Source organism: Elephantulus edwardii, unplaced genomic scaffold (genome assembly GCF_000299155.1).
Source record: "Elephantulus edwardii isolate Elephantulus edwardi_28Jun2011 unplaced genomic scaffold, EleEdw1.0 scaffold00033, whole genome shotgun sequence".
NCBI classification, from domain to species: domain Eukaryota; kingdom Metazoa; phylum Chordata; class Mammalia; order Macroscelidea; family Macroscelididae; genus Elephantulus; species Elephantulus edwardii.
Window position 1 is genome coordinate 8,261,181 of NW_006399783.1, and position 25,702 is coordinate 8,286,882.

General features: G+C 41.7%; 1 protein-coding gene across 1 annotated transcript in view; it reads left to right on the plus strand.

The window, feature by feature from the left end:
- DOCK2 (dedicator of cytokinesis 2) overlaps positions 1-25,702 on the plus strand; it is a 736,392-nt gene that overhangs the window by 75,598 nt on the left and 635,092 nt on the right. The window contains exon 2 of the mRNA XM_006884420.1: positions 9,792-9,875. Coding sequence (XP_006884482.1) covers positions 9,792-9,875 — 84 coding nt within the window. The remainder of the gene's footprint in view (positions 1-9,791; positions 9,876-25,702) is intronic.

Genomic DNA, 25,702 nt, shown 5'->3' on the forward strand with positions numbered 1-25,702 from the left:
AATAGCAAAATTTAACAGAACAGCAAACATGAAATGATGGCGAGGTTGTGGAGAAACTGGAACCCTTATTCACTGTTGATGGGAGTGTAAAATAATGCAACCACTATGGAAGGTTGCATGGTGCTTTCTCAAAAAGTTGCAAATTGAAATACCATTTGACCCAGCAATGCCACTATTGGGAATATTCCCTAAAGAGACCATAACCACTACCCAAGCAGATATATGCACATCCATGTTTATTGTGGCTTTGTTTGCAGTAGCAGAGCTGGAAACAACCCCAAGTGCCCATCAACAAAAGAATGGATAGAGAAGCTCTGTTGTCACACAATGGAATACTATGCAGCATTGAAAAACAAGGAACTCATGAAATATGCAAAATGCATGACCCTGGAGGACATTATGCTGAGTGAAATATCTTAGTCATAAAAGGAGAGATATTGCATAGGGCCACTGTTGTAAAACGGGACTGACATCGGAGTTGAGGGAAGGCAGAAAAGAAGGCGAGGAATGATGTATACTGCATTGAAACAGATGAGGGGGCGAACTGTTTAAAAGGGATATATGACTGGGTATTATTGTCATGAAAGGAGTCCAGAATGAAGGCTGTTTAGTGGAGTGGACTTGGGGGGAGGGATTGCATAACAATGAAAGTTTTTCTTTTACTTTTCAAGGAGAAGAGTTAATTGGGGGGGGGCAGGGAGAAAAGTGCAACAATGAATGACTGGAACCCCTACGTCTCTGTAAACTTTTATTAAAACTAATAAAAAAAGAGGAAACAATTTGAGTCATGGATCAATCCATAACAACAAACTGGTTATGCCTAGCAAAGTGGCAGGACACAGGATAAAGTGGTTCACTATCATCACATGTGCAAGTATACAAGTAGACATTGTAGGTCTGTACCATGACAGATGAGGAAAAGATTGAGGTTGTTGACAATTTCCTATTGCTTGGATCCATAATCAACACTCTTGGCATCAGCAATCAGGAAATCAAAAGATGGGTTGCTTTAGGAAAGTTTCCTGTCAGGAACTTATCTACAGTGCTAAAGATCAGTGATGTCAATCTGGAAACTCAGGTGCACCTCATTTAGGCCATGGTCTTCTCAATTGCTTGCTATGCATCTGAGAGCTTGAGAATGACTAAGGATGACAGAAGAAGAATTCATGCCTGTGAGTTGTGCTGCTGGAGTATTGAACATATATATCATGGATTACCAAGAGAACAAACATTTCTTGTCCTAGAGAGAGTGAAACCAGGCTGCTCCTTGGAGGCAAGGATTTTGAAACTCCATCTCACATACTTTGGGCATGTTGCCAGGAGGAACCAGTCATTGGAGAAGGTTATCATGCTTGTAAAGGTGGAGGTTTAGCACGGAGATGAAGTCCCTGGATGAGATGGATTGACACAGTGACTGCAACAATGGGATGGGTGTGTTGGAGACAGTGAGATTGGCTCATGATATGGCAAAGTTCAGAGCTATTGTTCATAGGGTAGCTTTGAGTCATAGTTGACTTGACAGCACTTAACAACACTGTGCTTAATGAATTTTTTTACTCTTAAGAAGATACATGAGCAATAGTTAGAATTCAGACTTTTGTGTGTGTATGTGTATATTTATATAAATATATCTGTTTGTGTGTGGCATCCACTTCCTAAACAACATTCCTCTGGAAACTCTACGAAGTTTGATAAATGGTAATAGTTACAGAAAGGCTTTAGGCCTTTTGTTCATAGGATTGCTATGAGTTGTGCTCAATTTGAAAGCAGTCAACAACATGTGTAACATTAAGTCAACTCAAATTCAACTCTTCATTTGTCTTCATTTGTCCCCAACTTATAGCTGGCCCTCTATTGGGTTTTCAGAGGCTGTAAATAGTACAGGAGGAGATTGGCCATCTCTCTCCCATGGAGTGGCTGGTGGATTTGAACCACCGGCCTCTGGGTTAGCAAAGGATCTCCTTACCCACTAAGCCATGAGAATTCATGTACATAACACAAGAAGATAAATTATTTGCCTTCTTCATTCCTCAGTTTCCTAATCTATAAATCAAAGAAAATCATTGTCTTTAGTTCCTAGCAATAGATAAAGCTCCCCTCTCACTATTTCTATTAGCTTCTAGTGCTGTTAGCAATGGTGTCTACTTCCTTTTTTCTTATTGTGAGCTGTTGAGTTGGCCCCCAGCTCATAGCTATAGTGATGCTTTGACTGTCTTCTGGAATTAGATTCCTAGAGAGTTTTTTTGATCTGTCTTAGTCTAGAAGCTCTACTAAAAACTTCAGTATCATAGCAACACATGTGTATGCCACAGTGACAGATGAGAGGTGTTTTTTTTTTTTCAATATGGGCTCCTGATGAGTAGAGCACTTTGTTATTTTCAGAACAATTGGTGACTAATCAGTGGATACGCTCTCCAGCGATGTTGGAAGTTCTACCCGCATCAAAATTATTGCTCCTACTGGCTTGGTGACTCAGTATTATCAGTAGGAGAGTCCTCTTAGGGTTCATGACTGCAAATGACTCCTGATCATTGGAAATACCTTCAACCCTCAGCAGTAAGTGTTTTGGTCAGGGTAATGGACTGCCCTTGGATAGAGGGTCTTGATATAGGAGAGGCCAAGTACTCTCTTGGAAAGGTGGCATTATTCTGCAGAGCATGGAGGCCTCATATGAAGAGTGTACACGGACTGGGTCTCATTGATTATAGCAGACTTTGTGTAAACTGCTGGAGAGCTTTCTTCCAGTTGCCAATCTTCTGTGGGTGGGGGATGAGGTCTGGGAGTTACAATTTCAATGATTTTTTTCTTTCCTTTTTTAAAAATTTGAAATGAAAAAAAATTATTTGGTATTAGTTTGCTTTAAAAATTCATATACATTGTGTTCCACTCTGTCCTTCATTCACATTGTGTTTCAGACAATAATTTTTTGCTCTCATGTTTTCCACTTTTCTCATCCATCTGTCACTCAAGTGTTGAGTCTGGTTGTCCCTGCAGGACGTGGGGAAGGAGGTGACCAGTTCTTTCAGTGGTCAGAACCAGCCTTGAAGACCAGAGATAAGCAATCAAGCTTTAGCAAAAAGTGACACTTGGGCTCAAAGTTTCCTATTAGTCATCTAGAAAACTTAGCAGAATTAGGTATCTGTATGCAAAGCCACTTCCTTTGTCAGCGCTGTCTGCTTTCTCCTAAATGAAGCCTTAAGAACAGAGGCCCTTAGGCAAAGGCAGAAATACATTTGTAAGTTAAATGGCAATGTCAGTTACTTGCATTTTCATATGTGAGTCCTTGGAAAGAACACAAGCTTTCAAGTTGAATACTAAGTGACGAGATCTACCCAAGACATCTTCTTAAACTCATTGATTGGAACGGTCTCGGCTGACAGAGGCAGACAGAAAGTGCGAGGGAAGAGATGAGACAGTCAAGAAACAAAACTCTGGCTTGCCTCTTCCTCCAGATATCTGGTCCACAGACCTGATTTGTTCCAACTCCTGGGACAAACACACATGGGTGGTTTTCTTCTCCTGGAAACCCCATTTTCCTCTGCAGCCTGGCTCAGTTCCGTAGTGGCAAATCCTGGGCCAGACCTTTGGACCTGGAGGGAAGAGGGAGTGAGAGTCTGTGGAGCGAAGGCACTGGCAAACTCGAGCGTGTCCAAGTGTGAGGAGCCTGTGTGGGGAGAGGGCATGAAATCCAGCAAAGAGGGAGATGAATGAAGAAGTGGGCCATGCTAATTCAGGAGGAGAGAAACTTCAGAGACCCAGGAGGTTTACTTTTGGACCAACAATTATTCTTGGCTGATGGTAGCACTGGATACAAACTACAAAGGAAACAGACTTAAGGGTGACTTAAAAAGTACTCCACATAGGTTGGTATTTGTTCAAATGGTTGCTTTTGGAGGCATTTATAATGTTAATAAGAACAACTACTTTTTATTGAAAGAGTCCACAGATGGCACAAATGGGTTGTGGCACAAATAGGTATTGGACAGCTAGCTGAAATGTGGGCAGTTCTAACTCACCCAGATGCACCTTGGAAGACAAACCTGGTGATATACTTTGGAAAGGTCACAACCTTAAAATCCTATGGAATACCTCTAGTCTGCCCACATGGGTCACCAGGCTTTGCAATCATATTGCCGTACCTAATACCAACAATCATCTTTTATTGTACATTATGAGTCAGACGTTAAACTCGGCCAGAAACTCTATCAGGAAAGGACTGTTCTGTCTCAGATGAGGAAACGGAGGCTTAGGAAGCAGAAATCACTCACTCAAGAAAGCTGCCACAGTCTCATCTGGTGCCTTTGTGTGGATTACAGCAATACACCTACTCTTCTGGTGGACAGCCTGTGGGCAGGTACAGGTCTTGGCAAGCAGACTCCAGGCGGGCGTCAGCCTCCATGGCACTCTTGTCTGGTGTCCCTGTGCCAGGCACTGCCCGCGCCATTGCATTGCTGTGGCTCTGGGCTTCTAGTAGCTCCAGGTGCCATTGAGTTAGTTCCGACTCATGGTTACTCGGTGCGTAAGGGTAGAACTGGGCTCCATATGATTGTCAATCACTGAGCTTTTGGAGCTCAACCTCAGGGCCTGTTTTCTGAGATGTCTGTGGGTGAACTCAAGTTTCTGGCCTTTCAGTTAGAAGTTAAGTTAGTTTGCTTTTTGCACCATTAAGGGGCCTCACACTTGGGACTGTTGTTGTATGTACAACTGAGTCAGAACCGCTTATAACTGACCCTGCAGTAAGTTTTCAGAGGCAGTATAGCACTATGGAGGGGATGACCCATCTTTCTGCTGCAGATCAGCTGGTGGATTCAAACTGTGTATCTTTGACATGGCAACTCTTACCACTAGGTCACCACAAGCTTAAACTTGTGTCTAGAATCAGCACATGACAGAGCTAAGCCAATAGCCAGATGCCCCTGACCCCAGGGTCCCAGATTCTTAAGTCCTAATCTGTATTATCACCCAAGATCTAGATTTCTATCCTGTGGATACCCACAAAGTCTGTTTAGCAACTTGGTAAAGGGGCTGATAGTATAGAGTTTAGATGAAACAATCTGAGTTTCCTTTTGTTTCCCCTGGCACAGCTCAAAGCAAGCGGCCAGACAGAGGGAGGAAGCAGAGGCTGGTTAACACCGGCCATCCAGGTGCTATGAGAAGCCCTGGGACCAGGGTTGGTGTGAGTCCCAGCTTTGCAGCTCTTATCAGGAGGGGGCGGGGGAATTTTGGGAGCTCAAACTCTCTGAATCTCAGTTTCCTCATCTATAAAATGGGAATAATAACTACCTATTGGGTCAAGCAATGATAACAAACTGTGGCTGACTCTGAGAAGAAAGGGAGTCCCAGAACACTTGATCGTGCTAATGAGAAACTTATACTTGGACCAAGAGGCAGTTGTCAGAACAGAGCAAGGAAACACTACATGCTTCAAAATTGGGAAGGGCATACACCAGGGATGTGTTCTGTCTCCATACCTTTTCAACCTGTATGCAGAACAGATTATCCGGGAGGCTGGGCTCTATGAGGAGAAATACGGCATCAGGATTGGTGGAAGATCTATCAACATTCTACGTTATGCAGATGACACAACCCTGCTTGCTGAAACTGAGGAGGACCTGAAGTGTTTGCTGCAGAGGGTCAAGGACTGCAGCCTTCAATATGGATTGAGGCTCAATGTCAAGAAGACAAAGATTCTACCACTGGGCCAATTGGCAGCATCAGGATGGATTGTGAAGAGTTTGAGATTGTTAACAGCTTTCGTTTACTTGGCTCCACAGTCAACACTCTTGGCACCAGCAGCCAGGAAATGAAAAGATGTATTGCGATGGGAAAGTCTGCTGTTAGGGACCTCTCCAAAGGACTGAAGAGCAATGGTGTCTCTCTGGAGACTAAGGTGTGTCTGATACTGGCCATGGTCTTAGAAATCACTTGTTATGCATCAGAGAGATGGACAATGACTAGGGAGGATAGAAGGAGAATTGATGCCTTTGAGCTGTGGTGCTAGAGAAGAGTATTGAGGGTACCATGAACTACTAAGAAAACAAACAGATTCATGCTGGAGAGGGTTAAACCAGGCTGCTCCTTGGAGGCAAGGATTCTGAGGTTTCGTCTGACATACTTTGGTCATGTTGTAAGAAGAGACTGGTCCTTGGAGAAGGACATCATGCTTGGGAGGGTGGAGGGCAGGGGCAGGAGGGGAAGCCCCTTTATGAGATGGATTGATTCAGTGAATGGGGTAATTGGGATGGGTTTGTCGGAGACAGTGAGATTGGCACAGGACAGAGCAGAGTTTAGGGCTGTTGTACATAGGGTTGCTATGATTTGCAGGCGACTCGATGGCACATAACAATAACAACAACAACAACAACACTAGATCAGGCTGCTCCTTGGAGGCAAAGATTCTGAAACTTCATTGACATACTTTGGACATGTTGCAAGGAGGGACCAGTCCTTGGACAGGGACGTCATGCTTGGGAGGGTGGAGCAACAGTGCAGGAGAGGAGGACACTCGATGAGATGTATTGACTCAGCAACTGTGGTAATGGGGTTAGATGTATCAAAGATAACAAGGTTGGCTTACATTAGAGCAGGGTTCAGCGCTATTATTATGAGGTTGCTATGAGTCATAAGCAACTCAACGGCACATGACAGTAACAATGCCACTGGGTTAGCTGTGAAGACAACGTGAAGTGGCAATTGTGATAGTGCTTTCTGGAGACACTGCAGTGACATTACAAAGGTTATGGTTCATATATTGAGGAGGACTGTTATTGATGTTTTTATGTGCCATCATGTTGGAACTGAGTCAGAGCTGACACTCCAGCAGGTCAGGCAGTAAATTGCATGGGATCAGCCACCTTCTGCAGAGCAACTGGTGAATGTGGAATACCTGCTTTGGGTTGACAGTACAACTCTTTGCCACCAAAGGTCTCTAAGGAGAATGAGGGACTCAGACCCTTTGCTGTGACTCTTCCCTCCGTGTTTGAACCCATTCTTTTACCTTGATGTTATGTCAACGTCTACAGCCTGGAGTGAATTCATTCTTCTAAATCTCTCCTAGGGTCAGGCAACCCACAAAGGTTAATTGAGAGCAGAGCATGGGCCGTACCTGGGGTCCAGCTTGTGAAGGTAAAACAACAAGCAGAGGCAACCCTGAGAGTACTTATCTCTGAAAAGTTTTTATAGCTCTGAAACTTGGAACATGCCTGGATTGAAAAAAAAAAAAAAAATATATATATATATATATATAGCACATACTAGGAAAGTTTTACTTCCTAGAAGGAAGCTAGCTATTCACCTGGATCACTTTGTACCCTATTCCTGTTATTTTATACCCACAACCTGGAACTTTCTAGAAAGTACTACCTGCATCCCAGCTTGACTTTTTTGTACTGCAATTTCCCGCATCCTCTCTGGCCTTTCCCTCCATCAGCTTTGTAGCAAACCCATAGCATTCTGCCATAGGATATTCTGACTTCCAAAGTATATTCTGTTAGCATTAGCCCTCTGATACAGTCCCCTCTTTTATTGAATTAAGGTACTGACCAACAGCTATAGATGACCACCATTTACCAAACACTTACTATGCCCCAGGCCACTACTCAGTCTCATGTAAATGTAATATGAGATAGGTACTGTTAGCATCCTGTAGGGGTAAAAAACCAGAATGAAACATATTTTTTTGTGTGTGTACGTGTATACACACACACACACACACACACACACACACACACACACACACACAAATTTCTTTCTGAGCTAATAAAAATGTTCTAAACTTGATCATGGTAAAGGTTGCCCAAGTCTGTAAATATATTTAAAACCCCTGAAGTTGTACACTTTAAATAGATTGTGTGGTATATCAGTTATATCTCAACAAAACGGTTTACAAAAGAATGTAAGCCCCAAACCTCTTGAGCGTCTCATTCTCTTGGACTAAACCCCAAACTCCCCATGCTGGCCTTTGAGAGCCTCTCCCTTTCGTCTCTTGTGGTACGGGCTCCTCTTCCACCACTCTCATCCACACAGGTTTCCTTGATGCTCTCAGAGCCTTTGCACAATGCTAGACCCCCTTCTGACTGGAGTGCTTTTCCCTTTACTGTTTCTTTCCTTAATAGATTTGTTTGAATCCTTTCTTTTCAGGGAGCCCTATCCTGACTACCCTAAGTAAAGTGGATGCCACTTGATGCCCCCTGTTATTCTCTACAGACCCATTTGTTTTCTCCATTATAAGAATCATATTTTACATTTATTTGAGTGTTTGGATTGAGAGCAGAGCCCAGTGTGGGCCTGGGAAACTGTAGGCATTTAGGGTTATCTGCCCCCTAAAGGAATGATGGCAGCCTAGTAAGTTCATATTACTCATCCCCTAAAGATCTTTCCTTAAACTAAACCACACACGTATCCTGTCCATTTCTGAAGATTTCTCCAGATGCTGGTTCCATTCAGTGCTTGGAAAGCAGTTTGTGTCTCACATTTAGGTAGAAGGCATTTTCACTTAGTGATGCTGAACAGGGCCTGAGCTCTACAATAGGATGTCATGATCTCATGTTCTGCATGGGTAGTGGAGGCTTTGACACCACAGAGGGGTGGTTACAGGCAGCTCCTGTCCCCCAGAAACTGACGGGGGCGGTGGGAAGGCAGAGCACATGCAGTCATGCTAAGGACTCAGGTGAGTGCTGCAGAATTAAGAGATGGGGTCAGTGTGGGCTGGAGAAGCCAGGGAAGGTCTCCTGCATATGGCACGTCTGACCTCAAGGATCTGTTTTGGTAGAGGCTGACGAACAGGTATCTTTAGCTAGAGGAACAAACATTGGTGTCTTAGTCTCCTGGTGCTGCTGTAACAGAAATACCACCATATTTGAAAAACAAAAATTCCTTTTCTTCAGGCTCAAAGTCCAAATCAAGGTTGCTGCCCTGCAGATTTCATCTTTGTGAGTAGCCATGGGGATTCCTGGTTCTTGGTAATTTTCAGAAGGCATCTTTCTTCCCTATGCCTCATACTGTGCCTAATCTGCTCTTTTATTGTAACTCAGAAATCACGGGGTTTAGGCCACACCCTACAATAATATGGCTTAGTTTATGTAACAAAGAAAACGTTATTTTCAAATGAGATCATGTCCTCAGCTCTCTTTCTCTTTCTCACTCATTGCCTTCAAATTGGAACCAGCCCTTAACTAACTATCCTTTGGGGTCTCAAGGCTGTAAACTAGAACAGGAGGAGATTGCCCACATTTGCGGGTTGAAGATTCTATTACATTTGAGTGATGGAGAGCCTGGAATGTTAGATTATTGTCCCCAGGGAGGGAAGTAACTAGGTGGGGGGGGGGGAGGCAGAAAGTAGATATTATTACTGGTTTAGGATGGAATTTAGTTGCTGATCTTTCTGCTGCTTCCTTGACTGGTGAGCCTGTAAAATGAGATTCCAGGGTAGACCTCTTCAGGGTGAGGTGAAATGAGGGGTGCACCAAGCACATGGTTGGCACATAGCAGGAGTCAGTGGTCAGTGGCTGTGCCACTCGGAGCTGGCAGGCTTTGCACCGTGGGAAGTCAGATTGGGTTGGGATTAATACCTGGGGTAGGCAATGGGTTCCTGAATGTAATTTTAAAATGTTAAGATTTTAATTAATAAAGAACAAAAAGTCCAGCCAGGAGAATATTCCATGCTCAGGTTTCTAGATTCCCTCCCGTGGTTTTACCTGGGAGAATACTCAGTGCTCCTTTGCATGGGGAGCAAAATGGGCCAGCCACAGAGGTGAGGTTTCATGTGGCTGCCTCTCTGTTCCATTTCACAGCCATCTACAACTTCCAAGGCCAAGGTGCCCCGCAGCTGTCGCTGCAGATCGGAGATGTGGTGCGAATACAGGAGACCTGTGGAGGTGAGTCCCCACCCCGCTGCCCAGAGGAAAGGCGCTCACGTGATGCTGCAGGGAAACCAGCAGGACATGCGCATTGCCGCTCCCAGCCCTTCTGCACCAGTGTCAGCCTGTGGGCTGCAGAATACATTTTTTCTTTTATTCAAATTTATTTATAAAGTTTGAATACATTGTTTTTCACAGAAGATCCTTCCCATTTCCTTCACCCCACCCACCCATCGAATTGTGCAACCCTATGATTAACACTGTACCCCCCCACCCATCCACACCCCTCTATTTCCACCCTACGCCTTCCCCTTGGATCCTCATACTCATTCTGCAATAATGGTTTTATACAGTGTTTGTCCTTGTGAGACTGAGTTAATTCAGCATAAAACTCTCCAGTCCCTCCCAAGTTAGGTAGTAATTTACAAAATCATTGCTCCTGGCGGAGAATGAATATAACACAACTTTCCAGTCCATTCATTTGTGGTTGGACAGCTGGGCTGTTTTCATGTTCTTGCGATGGTGAACGATGCTGCTATAAACATTGGTGTAGAAGTTTCCGTTTGAGCTTGCCGAATACATTTTGATAATACTTTTTTGTTGTTAATATAGGCCATCGAATAGGAACCAACTGTAGTTGACCTTTCAGCAGGATTTTAGAGGCAGTAAATCACATGGGAAGAGATTATGCATCTTTCTTCCACTGGCAGCTGGTGGATTTGAACTGCTTCTCCTTGGGATTGCGGTGTAGCTTCTTACTATTAGACCAGCATCCTTTGGTACAATAAGCAAATGGAATTTACTGAACAGAAATGCTTTTGTGGTTTTTGTTTTAAAAAGAATTTATGTTACACAGAAATGACCAACTGAGGTCCATTGTCTGTCACAGCTGTACTGCTTGGGCTTGGGGCCACTTCTGTAGCACTTCCTTCTAAATTGTAAGGTGAATAAACAAAGGAGAATAAACATTAGGAAAGTCTGAAAGGCTGACAGGTTGTAACTTTGATTCCAGAAGGTCTGTTAATGCACAGTTGTTTCGTCTCAGTATTGCACACACCACCCAGCCCTACAAGTGTGCTTTCACTTCCTGCATCCAGCTGAAAATATATTTTGGGGGTAATGTCTCTTTCATCCATGGTGATGAGGAGGAGGAGGTTTTTATAGATGTGTATAAAGACTGAGTTGAGATCAATATGTTGCTATTATTGATTGCCTTCAAGTTGAGCATGACTAATAGTGACCCTCTGAACAAAAGTCCTAAAGCCTTTCTATAAATATCATCATTTATCAAAGTTCATAGAGTTTCCAGAGGAATGTTGTTTAAGAAGTGGATGCCACTCCTGCTTCCAATGAAATCAATATACAACTGGTGAAATAGATATTGGAAGCTTGGCTTGGGTGTAAGAGCCAGATATGCTATCTAATATGTCACCCTCAGGTAGCAATCCCATCCCTACTGGCCCAGCTGGACCCCCAGAGGTCTTCCTTGGGTCACTGCTATAATTCCTGCTGTGTGGAGGGCAGAGCAGCCATGAGTGTTTTCTGGGTGGAACAAAGCAAGGGAGGGAGATGAGGGTCCTGAACACTTCCCTGCCAGCTAGCCCATCAGATGAGTCACTCCTCTCCTGGGAAGAGAGTGACAGGTGGGGCAGGCAAGAGGTAGGTGAGCTACTATGTGCTCCCTTAAAGAGATCTGTGGGACCAGGGAAAGATGCTATGTGTAGGAATAGTTGTCCTTTGATCCCTTGCCATAACCTGGATACTAACTGTACTAAGTTCTTTATGACATCTTACCCTAATTGTTTATAATGACAGGTATTATCAGCTCCCACTTGAGATGAAGCTGTATGTACCTTCCAAAGCAATTGGATGCCCAGGTAGAAATGTACATACACATATACACATACATGTGCACACGTGTGTGTATGCATATACACCTGTATGCTCACACATGCTCAAAACCATAAAACAAACAGGTTTGGTTTTTTAAAAAAAATTTATATTGGTTTGCATAGACAATTTTTATATATTGTGTTTTATACTTTCCTTCATTCACATTCTATTTCATAACAGATAGGATTTTGGGGTAAAATAATTTGGTATTTCAAGATGGCATTACAAGAAATCATCCTGTGGGAAATAATAACTTTGTTCATCTTCTTTACATTCATTTTAAGCTCCAAAATGGTTTTAATTTTTGTTTTCTGTGACTGGATATGAGGCACAGCAGCATCTAAGATCTCTAAAGAGGTCTGGTCCCACAGAGTGGATGAGACTGCAGCAGCAGGGTGAGGAGACATTTCCTTAAAGACTCAGATCTGTGATTCCAACCCCAATCACCCTTCCCTCATCATTACCCTATCTTTTATAGGTTAATTGCTATCAGAGACAGATAGCCAGATTGTAAGGGATACCACTGCACTAGCTTTTCTCACTATCTCTTATTTACTAGAAAGATAGCTGTGGTAACCTTACCTTGTTTGGCTGTATGTGATCATCACAATCACCAGCATATTCAAGTTCATTGCTATGCCAAGCCATCTCATGGAAGATCTCTCTGGTCCTTGCGGGCCTCTACTTCACCAAATATAATGAACTCCTCCAGAGATGGATTCCTCTAGATGATGTTCCAAAGCAGCAAAATCAGATGATCTTCTTTTATGATCCATAGGCTTTTCATTAACTGATCTTTGGACGTCACTTGGAGGACTAAGGCATGCCTGACCTAAGGATATGAAGCTTTGTCTCACATAATTTGGACTTGTTATTAGGAGAGACTAGTCCTTGGAAAAGGACATCACGCTTGGAAAGTTAGAGGATCGATGTAAGAGAGGAAGACCCTCAATAAGAGGGATTGACACAGTAACTGTAAAAATGGGCTCAAGTATATCAGAGATGGTCAGGATGGTACAAGATAAGATAAGGTTCAGGTCAGGTCATAGGGTCACTATGAGTCATAGCTGACTTGATGGCACCAAACAACCTCATATACATGTAAAAGCTAGACAATGATGAAAGAAGACTGAAGAAGAGTTTGTATCTTTGAATTCTGGTGTTGAAGAATATTGACTGTCCATGATGTACCATGCACTGTCAGAAAACGCCCTCAAATCTGTCTTGGAAGAAATGTCATCAGAATGCTCATTGGAAGAGAGGATGGAGAGAATTTATCTTGCATACTTCGGATATGTTATAAGGAGTGACTGGTCCCTGGAGAAGGCATCATGCGGTTTCTCTTCAAGGAGGCTGCCAAGTGGCAGATGCGGAGATGCAGATCTTTGTGAAAACCCTGATTGACAAGACCATCACCCTTGAGGTTGAGCCCAGTGATGCTATCGAGGATGTCAAAGCCAAAATCCAAGACAAGGAGGGCATGCTCGCTGACCAGCAGTGTCTTATATTTCCCAGAGACAAACAGTAGAGGCTGGCCATACACTCTTAACTACAACATCCAGAAAGAGTCCACCCTGCACCTGGTGGTGCGTCTGCATGGAGGCATTATCGAGCTTTCCTGGCACCAGCTTGTACAGCAGTATCACTGTGAGAAGATGATCTGCCACAAGTGGTATGCTCTCTGGCATCCTCGTGCTGTCAGTTGTCACAAGAAAAAGTGTAGGCACATCCACAACCTGCACCCCAAGAAGAAAGTAAAATAAGAGCTTCCTCTTCACTGGTTCCCATGTCTCTTGTAGGTGACCTTCTTCTGAGCCTCATGGCCCTGGGCCCTCTCTTTCACTGAACTGAAATAATAATAATAATAATAATAATAGGTGTAAAAAAAAGACCCTCAAAAAGATTGATACTGACACATGGGCTCAAAACCAGCAAGGACTGTGAGAGTGGTGCCGGGCCAGACATTTCATTCTGTTGTACAGAGGGTCACTACAAGTCTAGTCTAATTCATTGACACCTACTAGTAACAACAACAATTTTTGGAACTCAATTGCCAGGTATTTCTTCCTAGTCTATCTTATTCAGAAAGTTTTGCGGAAACCTGTTTACTATGGGTAAATCTGCTGGTATTTGAAATATTGGGAGCATTGATTTGAACATCATAGCAGCATGCAAGTCACAACCATATGGCGATCTTACATGCTACTGAATGCTAGTCCTGAGAAACAGGTAGAAGATCTCAAATTAGCAGGTGAGGAAACTGAGGCTTAGGGAGAAGCAGTGACTTCATGATGTTGTATAGAGAACCAGTGGCTGTTTTCTGCTGCCCAAGCTCACACTTGCCAAGACAGTGAAAAAATGACAGTCATCATTTTCTCTTCTCCTGAGGAGCAGCTGGTAGATTTGAACTGGGTGCCTTTGTGTTGGCAGGATAAGTCTTTACCACTAAGCCACCAGAGCTCCCTACAGTCATTATTTTCTTCGTCATATACATAGGGTCACTAAGAGCTCCAGGAGAATGGACAGCACACAACAACAACAACAAGTTTTGAAACTCAGATGGATATTTTCTTCTTTATAAATTATTTCCCTGAAGATATACCAAGGGCAACAAATTCACTAACACAGACTTCCGGAAGTCATTCTCCTGTCCTGGTCCTTTACTGCGAACCTCAGGAGTGTGACCCTGGCTGTTTCATCTTTGAGATTAGTATCCTTAGCTTGAATTGCTTTCTTTGATTCTGGTTTTCCTTTTTAAATTCAACTTTTTTCTTGTTTTAATGTGTCCTTGTAATAAGCAGCCAGAACACTTCCTGGAAGGAGCTGGGGCATATTAATTTTGTAATTCATTTCCACTTCATGATTACTTTGCAAATAGAATGTTCAAAAGTGTGCTAGAAGGATTCTAGATAGCTACAAAATTGATTTGAAAAATTGTTAGGATTTCTCATGCATACTTATGTATATTGTTGTTGTTGTTGTTGTTATGTGCCGTCTAGTTTGCGACTCATAGCAATCCTATGTACAACAGCCCTAAATTCTGCTCTGTCCTGTGCCAATCACCATCTCCAATACATCCATCCCGATTACCCCAGTCACTGAATCAATCCACCTCATAGAGGGCCTTCCCCTCCAGCACTGTCCCTCCACCCTCCCAAGCATGATGTCCCTCTCCAAGGACTGGTCCCTCCTTACAACATGTCCAAAGTATGTCAGATGGAGCTTCAGAATCCTTGCCTCCAAGGAGCAGCCTGGTTTAATCCTCCCCTGGATGAACCTATTTGTTTTCTTAGCAGTCCATGATACCCTCAATACTCTTCTCCAGCACCACAACTCAATCCTTCCCAGTCATTGTTCAACTCTCTGATGCATAGCAAGAGATTGCTAAGACCATAGCCTGTATCAGACGCACCTTAGTCTCCAGAGAGACACCATTGCTCTTCAGTACTTTGAAGAGATCCCTAACCACAGACTTTCCCATTGCAATTCTTAAATTTCACGTGGAGTCCAAAGGTTAAGACTCTCAGCTGCTAACTGAAAGGCTGGGGGTTTCACTCTACTTAAATGCACTTCAGAAGAAAGGCCTGGGAATCTACTTCCAAAAATTAGCCATTTAAACCTTGTGGTGCACAGTTCTAATCTGACATGTTTGAGGCTGCCTTCAGCTGGTGGACTCATTGATAACTGGTTTGAGGGCTTCCCCGAGACCATTGCTGCTTGGAAGTTAGGAGAGAGGGAACTGTGGAGGAATCTGGGCTGATTTGATGGCTTTGTAGATAGGTCGGCAATTCTGCCTATGTTGATTATAATAGGGAAACCAAACAAAGAAAAGGTTTCTTCAAAAAGATAAAAATTATGAAACCCACAGTTTTTGCAAGACAAAATTCATTAAAGGGGCAGTGTAGTAGAAAGAACATGGGCTTGTCCATGAAGCCCTCACGAGAACTACATACATAGGAAAGACATTCCACCAACTATGAAATGAGTAAGATAAGGGTGCAGAATCTTTCTGTTGTATGTAGAACTACTATGAATCAGAAACAATTTAACGCCAGCTAACAACACAACAGTGGAATGAAAAAATAAACAGTGATGAGCTTTGAGTCCCATTTTGTCAATTTTAAAAAATGAGTATTAAAAAATCATGTTCATGTGTAATTACCAAAACAATCATCTTGGTAGGAGCCTAAAAATGGTAAAAATAAAAAATTGTAGAGAAGTGAGGAAGAGGCTAGAAAAAAGTTGATTAACCCCATGACATAATTTTCACAGCAGAAAGTCTGTGCTAAATAAAACAGGTAATTTACACACACACACACACACACACACACACACACACACACACACAGTTTTAATATTTTCATAACTATATTGATTTCAGAGGAATTGCAAGGAAACAGTGCTTGTGATGAAGAAACATTTAATTGAAATTCAATATTTCTTTCAATACCACTTTACTTTCCCCCTTCTTCTGTTAAATATAAGTATGATTAAATTTTAATCTATGCAGTATCTTCAATATATTTTTATTTTTTCCTTATTATATATTTTTTAAAATTTTCTATTGGTTTGCACACATAATTCATGTACAGTGTTTCACACTTTCCTTCATTCACGTTGTGTTTCATACAATCATTCCTATACATTGTGTTTTGTGAAACTGATTACCATTGAACGATGTCTACCATTGCCCTATCTTTTCAGATTCTGGCTGGATCTTTCCCATTTCCTCCACCACCACCCCCAACCTACCAAATTGTGCGATCCTTTGTCTATTTTTCTTTTTATAAGTGTTATTTTAAAAATAAGCTTTAATCTCTAGCAATCTATAAATGCAAATATAAATGCAAAGTTGACTGGAATGGAATGAAAATAATGACTTTTTTGATTTGTTTTTTGTGGGTAATGAACTTCAGGATGATTCTCTTAGTTTTTATCTTTGGCCTTTTTGCTTAATTTGAATTTTTTTAATAGTTGCTGTTGTTATGTGCCGTTGAGTTGCCTGCGACTCATAGTGATCCTATGTACAGCACCTCTGAAGTCTGCCCTGTCCTGAGCCAGTCTTATTGATTCTGACACTCCAACTCCCATTACCTCAGTTACTGTGTCAATCCATCTCATCTGGAGTCCTCCTCTCCTGTGCTGTCCCTCTACTCTTCAAGCATGATGCCCTTTTCCAAGAACCAGCCCCTCCTGGCCACATGCCTAAAGTATGTGAGACAAGAGTTTCAAAATTCTAGCCTCCAAGGAGAAACTTGGTTTCACCCTCTTTCTTGTTTGTTTTCTTGGCAGTCCATGGTATGTTCATGGCTCTTCTCTAGAACCACAATTCAAAGGCGTTGATTCTTCTACTGTCATCCTTAGTCATTGTCCAGCTCTCTGATGCATAGCAAGTAATTGCGAAGACCATGGCCTGGATCAGACACACCTTAGTCTCTAGATGGGCATTGTTGCTTTGCAGTATTCTGGAGAAGTCCCTGACCACAGACTTTCCCAATGCAATTAGTCTTGATTTCCTGACTACTAGTGCCAAAAGAGTTGATTGTGGAGCTGAGCAAGCTGTAATTGTTAACAACCTCAATTCCTTCTCCATCTAACATGGTGCTGCCAATTGGCCCAATGGTTGACAATCTCTGTCGAAGACTACAGTCCTTGACCTTCTGCAGCAAGCGCTTCAGGTCCTCTTCAATTTTGGCAAGCAAGGTTGTGTCATCTGCATAATGTAGGATGTTGATGAGTCTTCCTCCAATCCTGATGCCACATTCTTCCTCATAAAGCCCTGCTTCCTGAATGATCTGTTCTGCATATAGTTTGAAAAGGTATGGAGACAGTATACATCCTTGATGCACTCCCTTACTGATTTTGAACCATGCAGTGTTTCCTTGCTCTGTTCTGAGGACTGCTTCCTGGTCTAAGTATAGGTTTTGCATAAGCACAATCAAGGGTTCTGGGAATTTTCCTCAAGGTTAGCCATTATTTGTTGTGTTCCACACAATCAAATGCATTTACATAGTTTATGAAACACAGACAGACATTCCTCTGGTACTCTTTGCTGTCTGCCAAGATTCATTTGACATGGGCAATAATGTCTCTAGTGCCACAACCTCTTCTAAATCCAGCTTATATTTCTGATAGTTCTCTATCAATTACTCTGTCAATGTTCCAGTCATTTCTTGATAATATTCAGCAGGATTTTGCTTGTGTGTGATGTGAATGTACAATAACTTCCACACTCTGTCAGGTAACCATTTTTTTTGAATGGTAATAAATATATGGATCTCTTCCAGTCAGTTGGCCAAGTAGTTGTCCTCCAGATTTCTTGGCACAACCTGGTGAGTGCAACCAGGGCAGCATCTGTTTGCTTAAACATATCAGTTGGCATTACATCAATTCCTGGGCTTTATTTTTTGTCTAGTCCTTCAGAGCCGACCGAACTTCCTCCTTCATCACCATTGACTCTTGATTATATGTTGTTTCTTGAAAATCTTCTGTGTCAGTCAATTCTTTTTGGTACAATGACTCTGTATACTCCTTCCATCTTCTTTTAATGCTTCCTGATCATTCAATATTCTGCTCATAGGATATTTCAGCATTGCAACTTATGGCTTGAATTTGTTCTTAAGTTCTTTACCTTAAGAAATGCCAAGGAAGTTTGTCCCTTTTGAATTTCTTGTTCCAGCTCATTGCACATTTCATTATGATACTTTGATTTGTCTTTCCAAAATGTCCTTTGAAATCTTCCATTCAGCTTCTTAGCTTCTTGATTTCTTTCCTTTGCTTTGGCTTCTTGGTGCTGTAGTGCATTATTCAGCATCTCTTCTGACATCCATTTTGATCTTTTTTTCTTCCTCCTTCTTTGTAATGGCCTTTTGCATTCTTCATGGATGGTATTAGGTAGAATAATACAGTCTCGTGGATTGTAAATATATTTATTCAGATGTGATTGTTGTTGTTAACTGCCTTTTTAGTGGATTTGAACTTACATGGTCCCACATGATAGAGTAAAACAATCTCATAGAATCATCTCATGCTGCCGTAGATCCGGTTCTTCTGACTCATAGTGATCTTCTATTGGATTTTGGAGGCTGGAAATCATAATGGGAGTGGACAGCTTATCTTTCTCCTGTGGAGCCTCTGGTAGATTCAAACCACCAGACATACTCAAACTTTGGGTTAGCAGTGAAACTCAATATGGGCCAAACCCTCAAAAGGGCTTTCCTAGGTTGTAATATTTGTGGAAGCAGATAGCATGTTTTTGTTCAGTGGAGACACTGAGTGAGTTCAAACTGCCACCATTTTGATTAGCATTTGAGTAACATCATGGTTAATCCTAGGTGATGGGAAGGTGAATGATTACTATTTTATTCTTGAATTTTTAAATAAGTTTTAAACTTGATAAAAGTTGGAATTTTGAATTAGAAAGTTATTCCTTGTTTCCTTTCACTAATTACTAGTTGAGTGTGCTTTACAGACACCAAACCTCTAAATCCACTGCCACTGAGTCAAGTGTTCCCAAGGCTATACGTCTTTCTAGGAGACTGTCCGTCTCTCTTCTATGGAATGGTTAGTGGATTTAAACTCCTGACCAAAGGGCTAACAACCCAGCATATAACTCCTCTTGGGGTTCATCTATTTCTCATCAGTCAGATGGATTATCATCACTTTGCTTCTTGGGCTTGTTATGAGGATAGAAGGAAAATAAGTGCCTTGGCCTGGCTAACTTATGGAATATGCTCTGTATTAGTGAGTTCTGTGCCTTCCCTCATTCTAGAAAGCTTTATCTACATTGGCAGGTGCATATCTTTCCTATATGACCGTGATACCCCATGGGAATGATCCCTTTGACTATCTAGAGTCAGTGAAGTTAGCCCTGCTTTATCTACTAAATTTATTCTGTTAGCTCAATGGAGGACTAAATGCTGACCTATAACCTCAGACATGAATGAATTCCTTTTCAAGAATTTTAATAGTTTGATCAATTTTTTTAATATTTAGTTCTCACTTATTGACAATATCATTATCTGACATTTTGAGTTTATGACAATAATAAACAAATCTTATTGTCTGCTTATTTTGTGCATTAATCACTTAGATTTGCCAATAACTAAAGCTGAATTGCAAGTTCTACATAACCTGTGTTATGCAGATGACACAACCTTGCTTGCTGAAAGTGAAGAGGACTTGAAGCACTTGTTACAGAAGATCAAAGACGATAGCCTTCAGAATGGATTACATCTCAATGTCAAGAAAACAAAAATTCTTGCCACTGGGCCAATAGGCAACAAGATGATAGATGGAGAAAAGATTGAAATTGTCAACAACTTCATCTTCCTTGGATTCACAGTCAACACCCATGGTACCAGCAGTAAGGAGATCAGGAGACATCTGCACTGGGAAAGTTTGCTGTTATTTTATTGTATATGCTGTTTATTGTAATTATTGAGGAACGATGATGCCAGTTTGAGGACTAGACTGTGTCGAATTCAGGCCATAGTCTTTCTGATCACTTGCTATGCATTTGAGAGCTGGATAATGGATAAGGATAACAGAAGAATTGTTGTCTTTGAGCTGTGGTGTTGGAAAAGAGTACTGAATGGACTGCTAAAAGAAGAAATACATCTTGGGGAAAGTGCAGCCAGAGTCCTCTTTGAGGCAACAATGATAAAAATTCAGCTCACATACTTGGGGCATGTTGGCAGGAGAGGTTATTCTTTGGAGAAGAACATCATTCTTGGAAAGGTGGAAGGGTCAGCAAGAGAGAGGAAGACCTTCAACTAGGTGGATTGACACAGTGACACAGCAATGGAACTAAGTGTATCAGAAATTGTGGGGATGGCACAGGATAGGACAGGGTTCAGATCTATTCTTCATAGAGTCACTATGGGTTGTACTCAACAGCACACAACAGCAACAAAGCTGAATTGCTAGGCTACAACAATGCTTGCTGTGAAGATTATGTGTCAGCTTGACTGGGCTGTGGTTCTCAGAGATTTAGCAGCTATGTAATGATGTAATTTGGCAACTATGTAATGATACAATCATCATGCCTTTAGTGATCTGATGTATTCGTCTGCTGCTTTCACATAATGCTTTTTTTTTAAGCTGCCTCCAGGTCTTTGGAATTGTACAGTGTTGATAAGTGAAAAGCGAGTATATGAGGATATTGTATTTTATTGCTAAGAGCTCAAACAACTCAGAAGGGACTGATTGCTGAAAACAACTCATTGCTCATCCTTAAAATACATTGCTGTGAAGATAATTCTGACTCATGGTGGCCCCACATTCTACAGAGGAGAGTCCATAAAATCTTCTTGGTGGTGCTCTGATGGATGCAGATTGTGGGGTCTTTCTTTCACTGCAACCATGGTGAGTTCAAATCAGTAACCTTTGGGTCAGTAAGTATGTGCAAAGTGCTTGCACCACCTGTGAACGTCGTTGTTGTGTGTATCATTGAGTTGGAACCAATGTATAGCGACAATTAATTGCACAGGAAGAGATTGCCCAATCCTTCTCCTGTAGAGTAGCTGGTAGATTCAAATCACATGCCTTTGGGATTGCAGCACAGCTTCTTGCCACTAGGCCACCAGTGCTCCCAAGGATAACATAATATATATGTTTTTGGTCCACATTACATTTTTTAGAGGCATCATAAACAGTCTCTGTTTAGGCTTTTAGATGTACAAAAAAACATGAACCATATTCTTGTGTAACTAATGCCTGCATTCTCTGTGCTCTCCCCCTTCCCATTTCACCTTAGTATTTTTGTAAGTATGCTATGCTAATTTTCCCCCCACAACAACTGCTTGTTTGCCTATGTCTTAATAAACCCTTGAGAGAGCTGCTCCACTCTCATTTCTTTTCTACCTTACCCTTCCTTCCTGGAACAGAAAAATTCCCGTTCTACCTACTGATGCCTGTGCCCGTTCAGGCCACCTACTCAATCTCAGTGGGGAAGACAATGGCTTTTTGGCATAGTGGTTTCCAAGTTGCTACTAGATTTTATTAAACAGTAAAATAAAACCAGGAGGAGGCAAGAGAGGAAGTTGAGAGGGAGTCTTCTGCTTTTCAAAAATAAATCAGCATTTGCTGTTTTGTTTTTAGAATTGAGGCAATACTGGGCATACCAACCTGACACTTGTTCTCACTTAAAAATATGTGAAACTCTTTCCAAGTCTGTGCTTTACAATGTCACATTACTTTGGCTGCTAAGAGCTCCGTACAGTCAGCATTTGAATCTACCACATGTACCGCCGGGCACCCTAGAACTGTGTAGCTGCTTTCATACTTACAACTCCTTAGCAGGTGATCTTGTCCCATGCAGGTTCTTGTATTTTAGAGTAAATGGGACCATTATGAGCACTTAAAGAGGAGTCTTTTTAGAGTGCTCTTTTGCAGGGAGATAAGCCTTTGTTTGGATCTGCTCTGGAAACATGTTGGTATAAAAATAACTGTTTTTTTGTTCAGTAATGCTGCTCCATTATGAGAATTTAATATGTGACAACTTCTTCCCTCCTGAATGAGGATGAGGCTGAAATGTCAGTAAAATTTCATTTTGTTGAATCTAAAGCTTGTGTCAATTGCTCTGTTGTTATCTAAATATGTTGAAATTACTTCACTGAAAGAAAACCACACCCCAAAACAATGATTTTCTAAATATGTACATCTTAAGAATAAATGAAAACAAAATGTATCTTGGTTTTTTTATTATTATATTTTTTTAAAAAAATTAAGATTTTTAGAGATAGAGGGCTCTTTAGCAATTTTTGTAACACTGTATACCAGGCACTGGACGAGTTCTGTGAATTTCTTACTTGATTTAGGCCTGATGAGGCAGGACATATTGTTATTTCTGATTTACAGGTGAGGAAACACAGAGAAGTATAGCAAGTTGTGCAAGATCATACATTTAAATGCAAATCTCCATAATGTCTTTTGCATACAAGTTGAAAAGGTATGGAGATAGGACGCATCCCTGGTGTACACCCTTCCCAATTTTGAACCATGCAGTATGCAGAGCAGATTATCCGAGAGGCTGGGCTCTATGAGGAGAATTGTGGCATCAGGATTGGTGGAAGGTCTATTAACAATCTGCGTTATGCAGATGACACATCCCTGCTTGCTGAAACTGAGGAGGACCTCATGCACCTGCTGCGAAGGGTCAAGAACTGCAGCCTTCAGTATGGACTGAGGCTCAATGTCAAGAAGACAAAGATTCTCACCACTGGACCAATTGGCAGCGTCAGGATGGATGACGAAGAGATTGAGAGTGTTCACAGCTTCACTTTGCTCAGCTCCACAGTCAACACTCTTGGCACCAGCAGTCAGGAAATCAAAAAGCGTATCGCGATGGGAAAGTCTGCTGTTAGGGACCTCTCAAAGGTACTCAGGAGCAACAGTGTCTCTCTGGAGACTAAGGTGCGCCTGATACAGGCCATGGTATTTGCAGTCACTTGTTATGCATCAGAGAGTTGGACAATGACTAGGGAGGACAGAAGGAGAGTGGATGCTTTTGAGCTGTGGTGCTGGAGAAGGGTACCGAATGTACCCTGGACTGCCAGGAAAACAAACAGATTTATCTTGGAGAGGATTAAATCAAGCTACTCCTTGGAGGCAAGGATTCTGGGGCTTCGTCTGACATACTTTGGACATGTTGCCAGGAGGGACGGGTCCTTGGAGAGGGACATCATGCTTGGGAGGGTGGAGGGACAGCGCAGGAGGGGAAGACCCTCTATGAGATGGATTGATTCGGTGACTGGGGTAATCGGGATGGGTTGTCAGAGGCGGTGCGGTTGGCGCAGGATAGAGCAGGGTTTAGGGCTGTTGTGCATAGGGTTGCTATGAGTTGGAAACGACTCGACGGCACATAATAACAACAACAACAACAACAACAGTGTTACCCTGCTCTGTTCGGATGGACGACAGCCTCTTGGTCCAAGTATAGGTTTCGCATTAGCACGATTAAGTGTTCTGGGATTCCCATTCTTCTCAGAGTCAGCCACAGTTTGTTATCATCCACACAGTCAAATGCCGTTATGATCCACACAGTCAAATGCCTTTGCATAATCAATGACACACAGATAGACATTCTTCTGGTATTCCCTGCTTTTAACTAAGATCCATCTAACATCAGCTACAATATCCCTAGTACCATGACCCCTTCTAAACCCAGCCTGGACTTCTGGCATTTCTCTGCTGATGTGTTGTTCCGGTCATTTCTGGATAATCTTCAGTAGAATCTTGTTTGCATGTGAAATCAGTGATATTGTTGTGTAGTTTCCACACTCTGTTGGGTCACCCTTCTTTGGAATGGGAACAAATATAGAGATCTCTTCCAGTCAGTTAAAAATGTATACAACTTAAATTTGCTGTTTTAACCAATTATCATCTTAATTGTTGTTGTTGATTGCTGTCAAGTCTAGCATGACTCATAGTGACCCTATGAACAAAATACTTGAACTCTTCCTATGACTATGATTGTTTCTCAAAGTTCACAGTTTTCAGAGGCATGTGGTTTAGGAAGCAGATGCCACTCTTTTATAAACCATCACTACTATATAGATACAAAGATTTTCAACACTCCAAACTGAAACTCTGTGTCCACTAAGCAAAAACCTCTCATGGTCCCCTTCCCTACCCTCTGGTTACCTATAATCTATTTCTATGTATATGCCTATTCTGGACGGTGCATCTAAGTGACTTCACAACATATTTATCCTTTTTTGTCAGACTTTTCCTCCCTTAACATGATGTTTTCAAAGCTCATCTATTTCTTAATGTATGTTAAAACTTCAATCCTCTATTCCACACAGGACATTATGTTTATCCAGTCATATGTGATGGACTCGAGCTGCTTCTACCTTTCTGCTCTTATGAATAGTGTTGCAGTAGAATATTGGTGTACAAGCATGTGTGCCCTTGTTTTCAAGTCTTTTGGGCATATGCCGAGGAGTGGAATAGATTGATTATATAGTAATTACATGCTTACTTTTTTGAGTATTTATAAATTATTTCTCTAATTTTACACTCTCACCAGCAATGCATGTTGTAGTTGTTGTTTGCCACTGAATTGGAACCTACCCATAGGTGACCCTCCAAGGGGTTTTCAGAGGTAGTAAATTTTATGAGAGGAGATTGCCTATCATTCTTCGATGTGGCATTTGGTAGGAGAGTTTTGATTTCTCTCCATCCTTCCCAACACTTGCTACTTTCCATTTTTAAAAACAAAAGCCATTTTCATAGCAACATTAGTCACAATCTCTAGAAAATTGAAATAATTCAAATGCCTATCACAAATGAATAGAGACATTATGGTATATTTATACCACGGGACACTATAAAGCACTAAAGAATACTGAAGTATCGTAAAATATGATGCAATGTGGGAGAATGCAGAGAACAGTATATAGAGTGAAATGACTTACAAAAAGACAAATCCTGCATAAGACCACTATTGTAAAAATAGGATAACTGAGTATAAATGTATAAATATTCAAAAGGGTAAGGGGAGCAGGGTGGGAACAAGGAGAAGGGAGAAATCACTGGGATAGCAGAGGTTAGTGGGTGTATGGGGGAAGTGAAGAAATAGGAAAGATGCAGTGGAGATTAGAAAAGGCGTGATTAGGAGAGTCGTGATAAAAGGCATAGATTAATAATAATTGATTATATAAAACATAATGTATATGAATTATTGTATGAAACACAATTTATAGGAATGATTGCATGAAAACAGAAAAAAAACCCCAGCCATCCTAGTGGGAGCTCTGGAGGCCTAGTAGTAAGGAATAGTGCTGCCAACCCAAAGGCACACAGTTCAAATCCACAAGCTGTTCTGAGAGAGAAAAAGATGGCAGTCTCCTTCTTGTAAATTACTGTCTCTGAAAACCTGCTGGAGGGTCAGCAATGAGTCAGTTCCAACTGTGAATCAGAAGCATGGATCTAAAATAGTATCACAA